Source organism: Danio rerio, chromosome 15 (genome assembly GCF_049306965.1).
Source record: "Danio rerio strain Tuebingen ecotype United States chromosome 15, GRCz12tu, whole genome shotgun sequence".
NCBI classification, from domain to species: domain Eukaryota; kingdom Metazoa; phylum Chordata; class Actinopteri; order Cypriniformes; family Danionidae; genus Danio; species Danio rerio.
This window is the reverse complement of record NC_133190.1, coordinates 2,725,133-2,740,683: the sequence shown is the minus strand read 5'-3', so window position 1 is coordinate 2,740,683 and position 15,551 is coordinate 2,725,133. Positions and strand designations below refer to the sequence as shown.

The 15,551-nt window shown below is 34.8% G+C and overlaps 1 protein-coding gene across 1 annotated transcript; it reads right to left on the bottom strand.

Annotated features, from left to right (window-relative positions):
* Window positions 1-6,063: 6,063 nt before the first annotated feature.
* Window positions 6,064-8,259, bottom strand: LOC100333863 (claudin-3-like). Its single transcript, XM_073924315.1, has 2 exons — window positions 7,158-8,259; window positions 6,064-6,401 (listed from the first exon to the last, which is right to left on the bottom strand). The coding sequence occupies exon 1, from the start codon at window positions 8,171-8,173 to the stop codon at window positions 7,526-7,528; it is 648 nt and encodes a 215-aa protein (XP_073780416.1). The 5' UTR covers window positions 8,174-8,259; the 3' UTR covers window positions 6,064-6,401; window positions 7,158-7,525.
* Between the last annotated feature and the right edge of the window lie 7,292 nt (window positions 8,260-15,551).

Sequence of the window (15,551 nt, the reverse complement as noted above, 5' to 3'; positions counted from 1 at the left end):
CGACCTTCTTGCAGTGAGGCGACAGCACTACCTACTGCGCCACTGCCTCACCCAGTACTTAGTTATTGATTGGTTAATTATGTGAATTGTGACCTTATAGAGTATGATCTTATTTTACATCCCTAGGCCTAGCCAATGCCCAAACCTAAACCCAACTAACACCTTACTATTAATAAGCAGCTAACTAATAGTTTATTGAGCAAAAAGTCTTTGGTAATGATTAGCTAATAACGGTTGCAGAAAGCAGGTAATATGAAAACAAAAGCCGAAAAATCAAACAATCAAGTAAATAACAGGGTGTGAATGTGGTAAAATTTGAAACCTTGGTAAAAAAAAAAAATCAGGCGAGAGCTTTTACTTTTTCTGAATTGCTTTTTAAAACACTATCAGTTGGGTTTAAGAGTGTAGGTGGATGTTCGCTGACTAAAATGAAGAGCGCTCGGGGGTTCGTGGACAAAAGTGAAGAGAGGGGGGAGGGGTGTGTAGGTGGAGGTTCGCTGATTAAAGTCAATAGCACAGGGTATGGGGGGTCATGGTGGAGTGGTTCGCGGACAAAAGTGCAAAAGTAAGGGGGGGTGGGGGGTGGGGGGGCATGTAGTAAAGTGAAATAGTGAAAGCGGGGTGGGTGGAGTAAAGTGAAGACCGGGTTGGGGGGGTGGGTTTTGGGGTCATCATAATGTCTCTGGGGGTCCCCAAAAATGTGTGGGCCCTTAGAATCGTCCTTCACTTTTTCACCCCAAGCGGTGCCCCAGGGTGGGGGTATCGGTCAGTCTGTCAATCAGTCGACAGCGGCCTCTGGTGGATTTGATGGATCTGCGAAAACAAAACCTGCAAAAAAAAAACGTGGCTCCTGGGACGTATTTGACGCTCTTCAGATTTTTTATTTAGAGGTACGTAATCAAAATGAGCCTCCGTTGGTATTTTTACAATAATATGCTTCCACCAATTTCTGAATCTCCTCTCACAAAAAAATGTAACCTTTCAAATAGTATGATCCTATTTTACATCCCTAGGCTTAGCCAGGGCCCAAACCTAAACCCAACTAATACCTTTAATATTATAAAAGGCTAATTAGTAGTTTATTGAGCTAAAGGTCTTAGTTAAGGATTTGTTAATAATGTGAATTGTGACCTTATGGAGTATGATCTTATTTTACACCTGTGGTCCTACCCAATGCCCAAACCTAAACCCAACTAAGCAGCTAATTAGTAGTTAATTGAGATAAAAGTCTTAGGTAAGGATTTGCTAATAAAGTGAATTGAACTTTTATATTTGTTGAATATAATTTTGTTGTGTTTTTCCATAATGAAGCTAATGCTATAGCTAAAAACGTAACCTCCGACAAGTTTAACATGGTATCCTCTCCCGTTTGTGCCAGCATTTGCCACCTGCTCTTGTTACGTGATCCGTTGATGATTTCAAGGTGTAGTTTTGGCTTTGTTACGGATGGGAAGTAACATTGCCCCACGTCTTCAGTTTCAGGTTGTGGACATGCTAGTCATGGTAATGTCCTTATGAAGGAACAATAATGAGATCATTGTCAGGAGAGCATACATTAAATAGTTACAATTCATCATGAGTTGAAGTATTTGTTTATATTAGTACTCAGTTAAAGTCTGAATTATTCACACTTTTATGATTTTTTTTTCTTTTTCAAATATTTTCCAAATGATGTGAGCAAGGAATTTTTCACAGTATTTCCTATAATATTTTTTCTTCTGGAGAAAGTCTTCTTTGTTTTATTTCGGCTAGAATAAAAGCAGTTTTAATTTTTTAAACCCATTTTAAGGTCAATATTATTAGCCCCCTTAAGCAATATTTGTTTAGATTGTCTCCAGAACAAACCACTGTTATACAATGACTTGCCTAATTACGTTAACTTTAACCTAATTAACCTAGTTAAGCCTTTAAATGTGACTTTAAGCTAAATACTAGTGTCTTGAAGAATATCTAGTCTAATATTATGTTCTGTCATCATGGCAAAGAGAAAATAAACCAGTTATTAGAGATGAGCTATTAAAACTATTATCTTTAGAAATGTGCTGAAAAAATCTTCTCTCCGTTAAACAGGAATTGGGGAAAAAATATACAGGAGGGCTTTTTTAGTCGTCTCAACTTACATCAATCAAACCGACTAAAAATGTTACGTTAAACTTTGTATAACTTAAAAAAAAATGGTCGAAACCTGAATAACTTATCAAAACAACTTAAAGCAACCTAAAAGTATCTGTTGTCTTGACTTCATTCATTTTCTTTTCGGCTTTGTCCCTTTATTATTCTGGGGTCGCCACAGCGGAATGAACTGCCAACTTATCCAGCACGTTTTTATGCAGCGGATGCCCTTCCAGCTGCAACCCATCTCTGGGAAACATTCACACACACTCATGCACACACTCATACACTACGGACAATTTAGCCTACCCAATTCACCTGTACCGCATGTCTTTGGACTGTGGGGGAAACCGGAGCAGCCGGAGGAAACCCACGCGAACGCAGGGAGAACATGCAAACTCCACACAGAAACGCGCAACTGACCCTGCCGAGGCTCAAACCAGTGACCGTCTTGCTGTGAGGCGACAGCACTACCTACTGCGCCACTGCGTCGCCTGTCTTGACTTGATGTCAGAATGTTTTTTGTGTATAAACACAATACACTGTAAAAAAACAACTTAAAATTGCAAGGCGACGAGCTGAAGAGTACTGCATTTGAGTCTACTCAAAAAGCTCTACACAATTGCAGCAAGCAAATTTTAAGTTGAGTCAACTTAAAAAAAAAAATTTCAGATCCTCAACATTTTACAACAAAGGCTCATGCTGAAAACGTACACCTATATACATTTCTGGAGATCGCGAATTATGGAGCCAGATGTACATATGGCTGCATTTAATTTTTAAAACGAACGCTACGGGGGACGAAGCAGTGGTGCAGTAGGTAGTGCTGTCGCCTTACAGCAAGAAGCTCGCTGGTTCGAACCTTGGCTCAGTTGGCGTTTCTGTGTGGAGTTTGCATGTTCTCCCCGCCTTCGCGTGGGTTTCCTCCGGGTGCTCCGGTTTCCCCCACAGTCCAAAGACATGAGGTACAGGTAAATTGGATAGGCTAAATTGTCCGTAGTGTATGAGTGTGTGTGTGTGGATGTGTGTGTGGATGTTTCCCAGAGATTGGTTGCGGCTGGAAGGGCATCCGCTGCGTAAAAACTCTGCTGTGGCGACTCCGGATTAATGAAGGGACAAAGCCGACAAGAAAATGAATGAAGGAACGAACGCTACGGGGCGATGTGAGATGCAGAGAGGAGTTGACCGCGACGATGGGGTTCGAGTCTGGCAAAGAACGGTTCGAGAAAGCAGGTAAGACAAAAACAAAACATAAAATAAACAGGTTAATAACAGGGTGAGTATGTTTTTCTTTTTTTGGACTGCTTTTCAAAACACTTAGGTTGGGTTTAGGGAAGTAATTGGGCGCTGGTCAATTGGTGCCTTTTAAAACACTGTCGGTTGGGTTTAGGGAAGGGGGAGGTGGGGTTATTGGTCAGTCCGTCAGTTGACAGCGCACTATGGTGGATTTTTTGGTGGAAATTTAAGATCTAAAAAAGCGTACACAGCGGTCTCCGGTGGATTTGCGAAAACAAAAACTGCAAAAAACGTAGATCCTAGAATGTTTTGATGCTCTCCAGAAATGCACATAGGGGTACATTATCAGAATGAGCCTGGGTTGATGTTTTACATCAAAACCAATTTCTGAAACTTCTTTCATAAATCCAGGCCACAAAAGCTCAATTTATAGGGTTGTTTTTTAGTCAGTTATTTAAAATTTTACAATACAAATAATACCAATACAAAGTGAGAGGTTTTGATGAACACAGGCGCTTTTTTAATTTATTAGCAAACAATTTGGTTATCAAAATGTAATCATTTCTACAGCAAAAAAATGTATAAATAAACAATAATAACAAATTGAATTAAAACAAAATCCAGCATGAAAAGCTGCTTGTGCCTAATATTCAATAAAAAAGGGTAATGAAATGTTTAAATTAGCATCGTGAACACACAATCAACTTGACTTTGCCATAATAAAATATGAATCAGATAAAAAATCTTAGTGCAACTAATCCTTAAAAAAAGAAAGATAGATTGATAAAAGGAATGAGAACAAATAGATGTAAAACGTCGGCTAAATTATCTAAAGTGAAGCTATATTCAACACGTTTAGCTTACAACTTTGGTCACACTTGATAATAAGGTTTCATTTTGCTGTTAATGTATTTTCTAACAGTTTTGTACATCATTTAATATTATTCACAGCTCAACCTTTACTATTATTAACAGTGTTGGGAAAACAGTAACATTACTAATATCTAATATCTACTAATCTTACTAATTACTCATATCTATTGTCACTTTTAAAATATGTTGGTTACTTTTAAGAAATGTGAACGTGTCTGTTTCGTTGTTTTTGCATGTTTTAAAAAGTGTAAGATTAACTTTTAGGCTTAAAACTGTAATATATTACTTTGTACCCAAGAAACATCATTAAAATCCACATTTGTTCTTGCTACACTGTGAGTTCGCAAGGACTAATAATAACTTTGCTTTTCATTAACGTCAACAAAGATGATCAGATACTGTAATAAATGTACTGTTCCTTGTCTGTTCATGTCAGTAAATACATTAACTAATGCAACCTCTTCGTAAAATGTTACCAAAACATGCATTTCCTTTAAAACCAATTCCACTTTGTACTCCATAACGTCACATTTAGGACTGAACTTCCATCAGGAACATCCAGCAACTTAATTAAACAAGTCGATGGAGAATACATGGCCTATTTTACCCTCACTTAGTTGCTTTTTAAGATAAGAAGAGTGAAATTACTGTATGTTATTTTTAAATTTACACATCTTTTTAATGCTGCTGACATATTACTTTTTACCCAACACTGATCATTAAAATCCAAATTCATAATTGCTATTATACACTGTGTTAGCAAGAACTAACAATATCTTTATTTTCATTAACGTCGACAGTGATGAATAATGAACAAATACTGTAATAAATGTACTGTTCCTGTCAGTAAATACATTAACTAATGCAACATTATTGTAAATTGTTACCAAAACACACATTTCATTTAAATTCAGTCCCAGTTTATAGTCAATAACGACTGAAATTACATCAGGAACAAGATAACAAGTGTGAAATTATGTTATTTTTGCAATTTAAACATCTTTTTTAATGGTAACACATTACTTTTTACCCAAGAATGATCCTTAAAATTCAATTTAGTTCTTGCTAACATATACTGTGAGTCAGCAAGAGCTAAAAAAACATTTATTTATCAAATTACATCAACAAAACTGAATAAATACGTTCAGGTTAGTAAATACATCAACTAAACTGTAAAAAAAAAATAACCGTAAAGTAGCGTTTTCCATATTTTGTGATTCATATTTTTATTTTTCCCATTTATTAATGCTTTTGAACTGCAATATGGGACTTTAATCTCTTTTTCCAACAACGTTTAACCTTGAAAAGTTTGAAAAAGGGACTTTTATTAACATTTTTTATAGTTTAGAGTGATTTAGCGTCAGGTTTTGTGTACTATGCTACAGAAACCTTGTAATAAATGTCAATAAAAGTCACTTTGTTCAACTGTAGAGTTGAATTATCAACATCAAAAAAGTGGACAAAGCAGAGATCAACATCCCATAATGCAATTCACAAACATAAATAAACAAGAAACACTTGTGAGTCACAAAATATGGACATTGTTAACATTAATGCAGCCATATTCTAAAGTGTTACCAAAGCATGCATTTCAATTTAGTCCCAGTTTGTACTTAATAACATCTAATTTAGGACTGAACTTACATGAGGAACATCAAACAAGATAATTAAACAAGTCGATGGAGAATACATGGCATATTTTCTCCTTATTTACCTACTTTTCAAGATTAGAAATGTGAAAGGATGTTATTTTTTGCAATTTAAACATCTTTTTTAATGGTAACACATTACTTTTTACCCAAGAATGATCCTTAAAATTCAATTTAGTTCTTGCTAACATATACTGTGAGTCAGCAAGAGCTAAAAAAACATTTATTTATCAAATTACATCAACAAAACTGAATAAATACGTTCAGGTTAGTAAATACATCAACTAAACTGTAAAAAAATGACCGTAAAGTAGCGTTTTCCATATTTTGTGATTCATATTTTTATTTTTCCCATTTATTAATGCTTTTGAACTGCAATATGGGACTTTAATCTCTTTTTCCAACAACGTTTAACCTTGAAAAGTTTGAAAAAGGGACTTTTATTAACATTTTTTATAGTTTAGAGTGATTTAGCGTCAGGTTTTGTGTACTATGCTACAGAAACCTTGTAATAAATGTCAATAAAAGTCACTTTGTTCAACTGTAGAGTTGAATTATCAACATCAAAAAAGTGGACAAAGCAGAGATCAACATCCCATAATGCAATTCACAAACATAAATAAACAAGAAACACTTGTGAGTCACAAAATATGGACATTGTTAACATTAATGCAGCCATATTCTAAAGTGTTACCAAAGCATGCATTTCAATTTAGTCCCAGTTTGTACTTAATAACATCTAATTTAGGACTGAACTTACATGAGGAACATCAAACAAGATAATTAAACAAGTCGATGGAGAATACATGGCATATTTTCTCCTTATTTACCTACTTTTCAAGATTAGAAATGTGAAAGGATGTTATTTTTTGCAATTTAAACATCTTTTTTAATGGTAACACATTACTTTTTACCCAAGAATGATCCTTAAAATTCAATTTAGTTCTTGCTAACATATACTGTGAGTCAGCAAGAGCTAAAAAAAACATTTATTTATCAAATTACATCAACAAAACTGAATAAAAACGTTCAGGTTAGTAAATACATCAACTAAACTGTAAAAAAAATAACCGTAAAGTAGCGTTTTCCATATTTTGTGATTCATATTTTTATTTTTCCCCATTTATTAATGCTTTTGAACTGCATTATGGGACTTTAATCTCTTTTTCCAACAACGTTTAACCTTGAAAAGTTTGAAAAAGTGACTTTTATTAACATTTTTATTAGTTTAGAGTGATTTAGCGTCAGGTTTTGTGTACTATGCTACAAAAACCTTGTAATAAAGACAATAAAAGTCACTTTGTTCAACTGTAGAGTTGAATTATCAACATCAAAAAAGTGGACAAAGCAGAGATCAACATCCCATAATGCAATTCACAAACATAAATAAACAAGAAACCCTTGTGAGTCACTAAATATGGACATTGTTAACATTAATGCAGCCATATACTAAAGTGTTACCAAAACATGCATGTAATTACCATTCAGTCCTAATTTATACTCAACAGCATCACTATTAAGACTGTACTCACATGAGGAAACATCAAAACTCTTAGACAATCACACAAATGTTGAATGCATGGCATATTTAGACCCCCCCCCGCGCCCCTCGAAAAAAATGATGCCCACCAATTGAGGCAAAGAGTTTGTTTATTTCACACGTAGTCTCTTCTGTCGTACCCTACCCCACCTGTAGAGCGAGATGCGGGATACGGCATCCTAGACGGGTTGTATTTCTTCTCCTGAGGAGGGCAGGAGCAACAAAGCAAGGATCCCCCCATAATTAAAAGTGCGGCCGCGGCCCATCCAATGTATAACCCGGCACCCATCTCTCGCCTCTGAGCATCAGGCAGCAAAGGGTTATAAAAGTCCCTGATGATACTATTAGCCGACCAGGACACGGGAATCAGCTGCATGAGACCAGCCAAAATGAAGAGCACCCCTCCGAAGATCATGACTTTGGCTTTGGATGACTCTTCCTCGATGCAGTTTGTGCATTTGGCTCCTCCGATGGACACTAAGACGGCCAGGACGGTCAGAAGGATGGATATGACGGTCAGCGCTCGAGCCGCCTGGAGGTCCTGGGACAGAGCCAACATGGAGTCGTAGACTTTACACTGCATCTGTCCGGTGCTCTGAACCACGCAGGACATCCACAAACCGTCCCAGATGATCTGCGCGGTCACTATGTTGGAGCCGATGAAGGCGGTGACCCTCCACATCGGGATAGCACAGGCCACAATAGCCAAAAGCCAGCCTAAGACACATAGAATAATCCCCACGAGCTCCAATCCGAAAGACATGGCTTGCTGAGAAATTCCAGAGCTGGAGAGTAAACGGGGAAATTTGAGCACCTGCGATTCAAGACGAATTTCAGAGCAAATGGAGTGGATCTGTGAGAAAACAAGTGTCCTTTATATCCCAGATCAGGTGGAGAGGAGGAGGAGGAGGAGTCAGTGCTGGGCACTGCTGTTCATTCTTACACTGCACACAAAAGTATATGCTTTACTTTGAGTTTTTGTCCTAATTCTAGTCTGAATATCTGCAAATTCTTAAATCAAGAAGCGTTGACAATCGAGAAATACTTTAGGTCACAATTCATGCTATTTACTACCGGCTTATTACCTGACTATTATTAAGATATGAACTGTTTATTAGCTCTTATAAAGTATGATCTTATTCTGCATCACTAGTCCTAGCCAATACCCAAACCCAACTAATACCTCCCTAACTATTAATAAACAGCTTATTAGTCGTTTATTAAGCTAATAGTGTTAGTTAATGGTTTGCTAATATACTGAATTGTGATCTAAACTAGTGTTACCGAAGCATTTTCTAGACATAGCTTGTGTTACTTGGAGTTTTTGTCTTGTTTCTAGTATAAATATCTACAAATTTTTAAATCAAGAAGTGTTGGTGACACTTTAGTTTAGCTCACAATTTATGCTACTCACTACTGGCTTTTTACCTGCCTATTGTTAAAATATTCACAGTTTATTAGCTCTTATAAAGTATGATCTTATTCTGCATCACTAGTCCTAGCCAATACCCAAACCCAACTAATACCTCCCTAACTATTAATAAACAGCTTATTAGTCGTTTATTAAGCTAATAGTGTTAGTTAATGGTTTGCTAATATACTGAATTGTGATCTAAACTAGTGTTACCGAAGCATTTTCTAGACACAGCTTGTGTTACTTGGAGTTTATTTTAGGACACAATTCATGCTATTCACTACTGGCTTATTACCTGCCTATTGTTAAAATATGAACTGTTTATTAGCTCTTATAAAGTTTGATCTTATTCTGCATCACTAGTCCCAGCCAATACCCAAACCTAAACCCAAATAAGACCTTACTAACTATTAACAAACAGCTTATTAGTAGTTCATTAAGCTAGTAGTGTTAGTTACTGGTTTGCTAATATACTGAATTGTGATCTAAACTAGTGTTACCGAAGCATTTTATAGACATAGCTTGTGTTACTTGGAGTTTTTGTCTTGTTTCTAGTCTAAATATCTACAAATTCCTAAATCAAGAAGCGTTGGTGACACTTTAGTTTAGCTCACAATTTATGCTTCTCACTACTGGCTTATTACCTGCCTATTGTTAAAATATTCACGGTTTATTAGCTCTTATAAAGTATGATCTTATTCTGCATCACTAGTCCCAGCCAATACCCAAACCTAAACCCAAATAAGACCTTACTAACTATTAATAAACAGCTTATTATTAGTTAATTAAGCTCATAGTGTTAGTTAATGGTTTGCTAATAAACTGAAATGTGATCTAAACTAGTGTTACCGAAGCATTTTCTAGACACAGCTTGTGTTACTTGGAGTTTTTGGCTTGTTTCTAGTCTAAATATCTACAAATTCCTAAATCAAGAAGCGTTGGTGACACTTTAGGTGACAATTCATGCTAATAACTGCTGGCTTATTAACTGCCTATTGTTAAAATATTCACAGTTTATTAGCACTTATAAAGTATGATCTTATTCTGCATCACTAGTCCCAGCCAATACCCAAACCTAAACCCAAATAAGACCTTACTAACTATTAATAAACAGCTAATTATTAGTTCATTAAGCTAGTAGTGTTAGTTAATGGTTTGCTAATATACTGAATTGTGATCTAAACTAGTGTTACCGAAGCATTTTCTAGACATAGCTTGTGTTACTTGGAGTTTTTGTCTTGTTTCTAATCTAAATATCTACAAATTCTTAAATCAAGAAGTGTTGGTGACACTTTAGTTTAGCTCACAATTCATGCTAATAACTGCTGGCTTATTACCTGCTTATTATTAAGATATGAACTGTTCATTAGTAGTTATGAAGTATGATCTTATTCAGCATTACTAGTCCTAGCCAATACCCAAACCTAAACCCTACTAATACCTTACTATTAATAAGCAGCTAATTATTAGTTAATTAAGCTCGTAGTGTTAGTTAATGGTTTGTTGATAGCATGAAATGTGACAAACTAAAGTGTTAGGCATGCTGCACACTGCAAAAAAGGGGCGACACAGTGGCATTAAGTCTAGAATGTAAGTCTATACACTGTAAACCCTAATGTTGCCTTTCCTTAAACAATCAAGTGAAACTGACTGAACATGACTTAAAATTGAGCATTTTGGTCCTGTCACAACTTAAATACAATGAAAATGCAGAAAACTTAAGATTTCAAGTAAATATCATCTTGTTTACGGAAATTAAGAGTCAAAATGAAGTGAGTTTTTCTTTAAATGCTCAATGATGCTCCAGGAAAAATGCACGCTGAAAAAAAAAATAGCTTGTGTTACTTGGATTTTTTGTCCTGTTTCTGGTCTAAATATTTACAAAATGTTAAATTAAGAAGCGTTGGTGACACTTTAGTTTAGGTCATAATTCATGTTATTAATTACTGGCTTATAATCCGATTATTAGGATATTAACAGTTTGTAATTAGTTATAAAGTATGAACTTATGCTGCATCCCTAGTCCTAGCCAATACTCAAACCTAAACCCAACTAAGACCTTACTATTAATAAGCAGCTAATTATTAGTTAATTAAGCTAGGAGTGTTAGTTAATGGTTTGTTAACAGCATGAAATGTGACAAACTAAAGTGTATTGAAGCATTTTTTGGACAAGTTAATTTTTTTATTTTTATTTTTTGTAAGGAATAATGAGTCAAAATGAAGTTAGTTTGTCATTAAATGCTCAATGACGCTCCAGGAAAAATGCACACTGCAAAAAAACAGCTTGTGTTACTCGGATTTTTTGTCTTGTTTCTAGTCTAAATATCTGCAAATTCCTAAATCAAGAAGTGTTGGTGACTGTTTAGTTTAGTTCATAATTCATGTAATTAATTACTGACCTATTACCTGCCTGTTGTTAAGATATGAACTGTTCAATAGTAGTTATAAAGTATGATCTTATTCTGCATTACTAGTCCTAGCCAATAGCCAAACCTAAACCCAACTAATACCTTACTATTAATAAGCAGCTAATTGTTAGTTAATTAAGCTCGTAGTGTTAGTTAATGGTTTGTTGATAGCATGAAATGTGACAAACTGAAGTGTTAGGCTATTTACTGTCATCATGACAAAGATAAAATAAATCAGTTATTAGAGATGAGTTATTAAAACTATTATTTTTAGAAATGTGTTGAAAAAATCTGCTCTCCATTATACAGAAATTGGGGAAAAAATAGACAGGGAGGCTAATAATTCTGATTTTAACTGTATATGTTTTTTTAAGACACTTTACATTTATTGCAAAAATAATAATATATATGATTGAATCATACGTCCCCTTTTATCTTAGGGTGTAAAAGGAATATTGTGTCGAGAGACAGTCAGGTTGGAGGTGTTAAGCGGAAAGAAGTCACCACCACAGCACAGTTTCATGTGGATGCTACGTCTGAGGAAACAAGCGTTAAACCAAATACACCTGAACCAAAACGACTAAGAAATTCACAAGGTACATTATCTATGGAAGCTAAATAAAAATAAAAAAAATACAATGTAAAAAAAAATTATAAAGTCAGAATTCCGAATTACAAAGTCAGAATTCTGGGTTATTAAGTCAGATTTGTTAGTTATAAAGTCAAAATTTTGAGTTAAGTCAGAATTCCAACTTATAAAGTCAGAATTTCAAGTTAAGTCAGAATTTCGAGTTATTAAGTCAGAATTTTGAGTTATAAAGTCAGAATTGCGTGTTATTAAGGCTGTACTCACACTATGTACAGTTGCCTCGAACCGGGCCAAAGTACGCTTGTTCCCCCTCCCGTCTCCCCCGACGGCCCGCACTCACACTACAATCAGGCCTGGGAGCACTTACGTCATCGATGCTGCGCTGTTCAGTGAGCGCTCTCGCTCAGCACAGTGGAGATTTCTCTAGTTATATCGTTTCGGTCGTTTGATATGCAGTAGGCCCTAAGTCAGAATTTTGAGTTATAAAGTCAGAGTTTCGAGTTATTAAGTCAGAATTTCAAGTTATTCAGTCAGAATTTTGAGTTATTATGTCAGAATTTCGAGATATTAAGTCAGAATTCCGAGTTATAAAGTCAGAGTTTCGAGTTATTAGGTCAGAATTGCGAGTTATTAAGTCAGAATTTTGAGTTAAGTCAGAATTTTTAGTCATTAAGTCAGAATTGCGAGTTATAAAATCAGAGTTTCAAGTTATTATGTCAGAATTTCGAATTATAAAGTCAGAATTTTTAGTTATTAAGTCAGAATTTAAAGACATTAAGTCAGAATTACAAGTTATTGAGTCAGAATTGCCAGTTATTAAGTCAGAATTACGAGTTATTGAGTCAAAATTGCCAGTTATTAAATCAGAATTACGAGTTATTGAGTCAGAATTGCCAGTTATTAAGTCAGAATTACGAGTTATTAAGTCAGAATTGCAAGTTATTAAGTCAGAATTATGAGTTATTGATTCAGAATTGCCAGTTATTAGGTCAGAATTACGAGTTATTAAGTCAGAATTGCCAGTTATTAAGTCAGAATTACGAGTTATTAAGTCAGAATTGCCAGTTATTAAGTCAGAATTGCGAGTTATTAAGTCAGAATTATGAGTTATTGAGTCAGAATTGCCAGTTATTAAATCAGAATTATGAGTTATTAAGTCAGAATTACGAGTTATTGAGTCAGAATTGCCAGTTATTAAGTCAGAATTACGAGTTATTAAGTCCGAATTAAGTCAGAATTACGAGTTATTAAGTCAGAATTACGAGTTATTGAGTCAGAATTGCCAGTTATTAAGTCAGAATTGCCAGTTATTAAGTCAGAATTACGAGTTATTAAGTCAGAATTGCCAGTTATTAAGTCAGAATTACGAGTTATTAAGTCAGAATTGCCAGTTATTAAATCAGAATTACGAGTTATTAAGTCAGAATTACGAGTTATTAAGTCAGAATTGCCAGTTATTAAGTCAGAATTACGAGTTATTAAGTCAGAATTACGAGTTATTAAGTCAGAATTACGAGTTATTGAGTCAGAATTGCCAGTTATTAAGTCAGAATTGCCAGTTATTAAGTCAGAATTACGAGTTATTAAGTCAGAATTGCCAGTTATTAAGTCAGAATTGCCAGTTATTAAATCAGAATTACGAGTTATTAAGTCAGAATTACGAGTTATTGAGTCAGAATTGCCAGTTATTAAGTCAGAATTACGAGTTATTGAGTCAGAATTACAAGTTATTAAGTCAGAATTTCGAGTTATAAAGTCAGAGTTTTGAGTTATTAATTCAGAATTGAGAGTTATTAAGCCAGAATTGAGAGTTGTAAAGTCAGAGTTTCGAGATATTAAGTCAGAATTCCGAGTTATAAAGTCAGAATTGAAAGTTATTAAGTCAGAATTGCCAGTTTATCTGACTCCATTTATAAAACATTAATAAGATTATTTTGTTTCTTTCAATATTACTTTAGATTAAATATTCTGTTCGATTCGTTATTTTATATTAATCTTATTTATTCGGATTCCTATAACATTCTGAGTCTTGTAGGGAATCAAAATCACTATTAATCGTTTGAAAAAAAAAAACAGGTTGTTTTAAATGTAGTCTTGACTGTACAATTCTAATAAGTGCAACCCTTTAGTGAAGGTTTTTTTTTTTATCAGAAAACAAGGCTTCATGTATAATTATTCACCATAATGGGAATAAATGGCGACATTTATTCATATAATTACACAAAGACACACACACTGAACTGAACAATTTTAAGATAATCTACCAAACCGGCAAGTTAAATAAACTTAAATAGGCAAGTTTTGGGAGACTCTGTCACTCAATTAAATTGAGGCAACGAGTTTACTCAATTTCATTCAGTTAACGTATTAGGGTTTTAATGCAACTTAATTGCTTTATGTTTAATCCACTTTCATTTGTAAATCGTAATTAGATAACTTAATTAATTCATGTTGTCCTAACACAAATCATTTGTGTGGAACCCAGCATTATTTACAATGTACGGTTAGATCCCTTTAGCGGACACTAGAGAGCAGCACTCTTTCCAAGTTTTGCTGGAGGTGCGCTTCAGTGTCATGTGCTTTATGAACAAACTGAACTGAACTTCAACTGTGACATTTAGACTGGAACTACACCAGCAATAAATATATAACAAATACATTCGTTAATGAACAGTTTCTGTGTTTTGAGATTCACAGGAGTTCTCTGCTTGTTTACGGCTGTCAGTTGCATTATGGGATGTTGATCTCTGCTCTGTTTACTTTTGATGTTGACAATTCAACTCCACACTTTAACAAAGTGACTCTTAGTGACATTTTAATTCCTTGAAATTATGTAAATGCAATTCAAAAGCAGAAATAAACGTGGAAAAATTAAAACATGGATCAGAAAACTGCTCATTTAAAGATATTTTTTTAATGTGTAGGGAGAACATATTTTCATTTTTGGATGAACTATCACTTTAAATAGCTGCGTTATAGACACTGGAGCTTGTTTTCCTGACTATTGAACTCTTTAGTAGTTAAAACACATAATTATACAGGCATCCTCTGAGCAGTAAGGCAGGTGGATTTATCTTCATCTGGTCTCAGTTTACGCTCTCCTGACTCCAGATTTGGCCACCAAAGACTTTCGAGATTTACTAGAACAAGCAGTGCATTGTTTCCATTTGCATGTGACCCAGAAATCAGTGCTGGGTAAAGTTACTTTTAAAGTAATGCATTACAGTTTTTAGGCACTTTGTTAACATTTTTTTAAAGTAACTTAATGTGTTATTTTAATGCAATCTCACGGCAATTCGTAACTTTTAGCTCTAGTCTCGAATTTGTACGATCTAATTCGTACAATTTAGTACGATTTGCTCATCACCCAGTGACGGTTGGGGTTAGGTGCCACGCCTCCTTTTTAAAATCATATATTTTCGTACGACTGAACTCGTACGAATTTGTATGAATTAGCCACTAAACTGACAAAAATACGTACGTTTCTTCAGGTTCAGGCTGGTTATTTAGTCATTTTTTGGAGGAAATGTTAACATTCATTCATTTTCCTTTGGCTTAGTCCCTTATTTATCAGGAGTCGCCCAGCGGAATGAACTGCCAACTATTCCAAGATATCTTTTACTCAGCGAATGCCTTTCGCTGTAAACTTAATTGCTTCACGTTCTCCCAACACAAATCGATTTGTGTGGAACCTTTTTTCAAATCGTTAAAGTGTCCTCCTAAACCAC

Bases quoted from the DNA above. Each gene is read 5' to 3' on its own strand.
- LOC100333863 (XM_073924315.1), bottom strand. From the start codon at position 8,173: ATGTCTTTCGGATTGGAGCTCGTGGGGATTATTCTATGTGTCTTAGGC.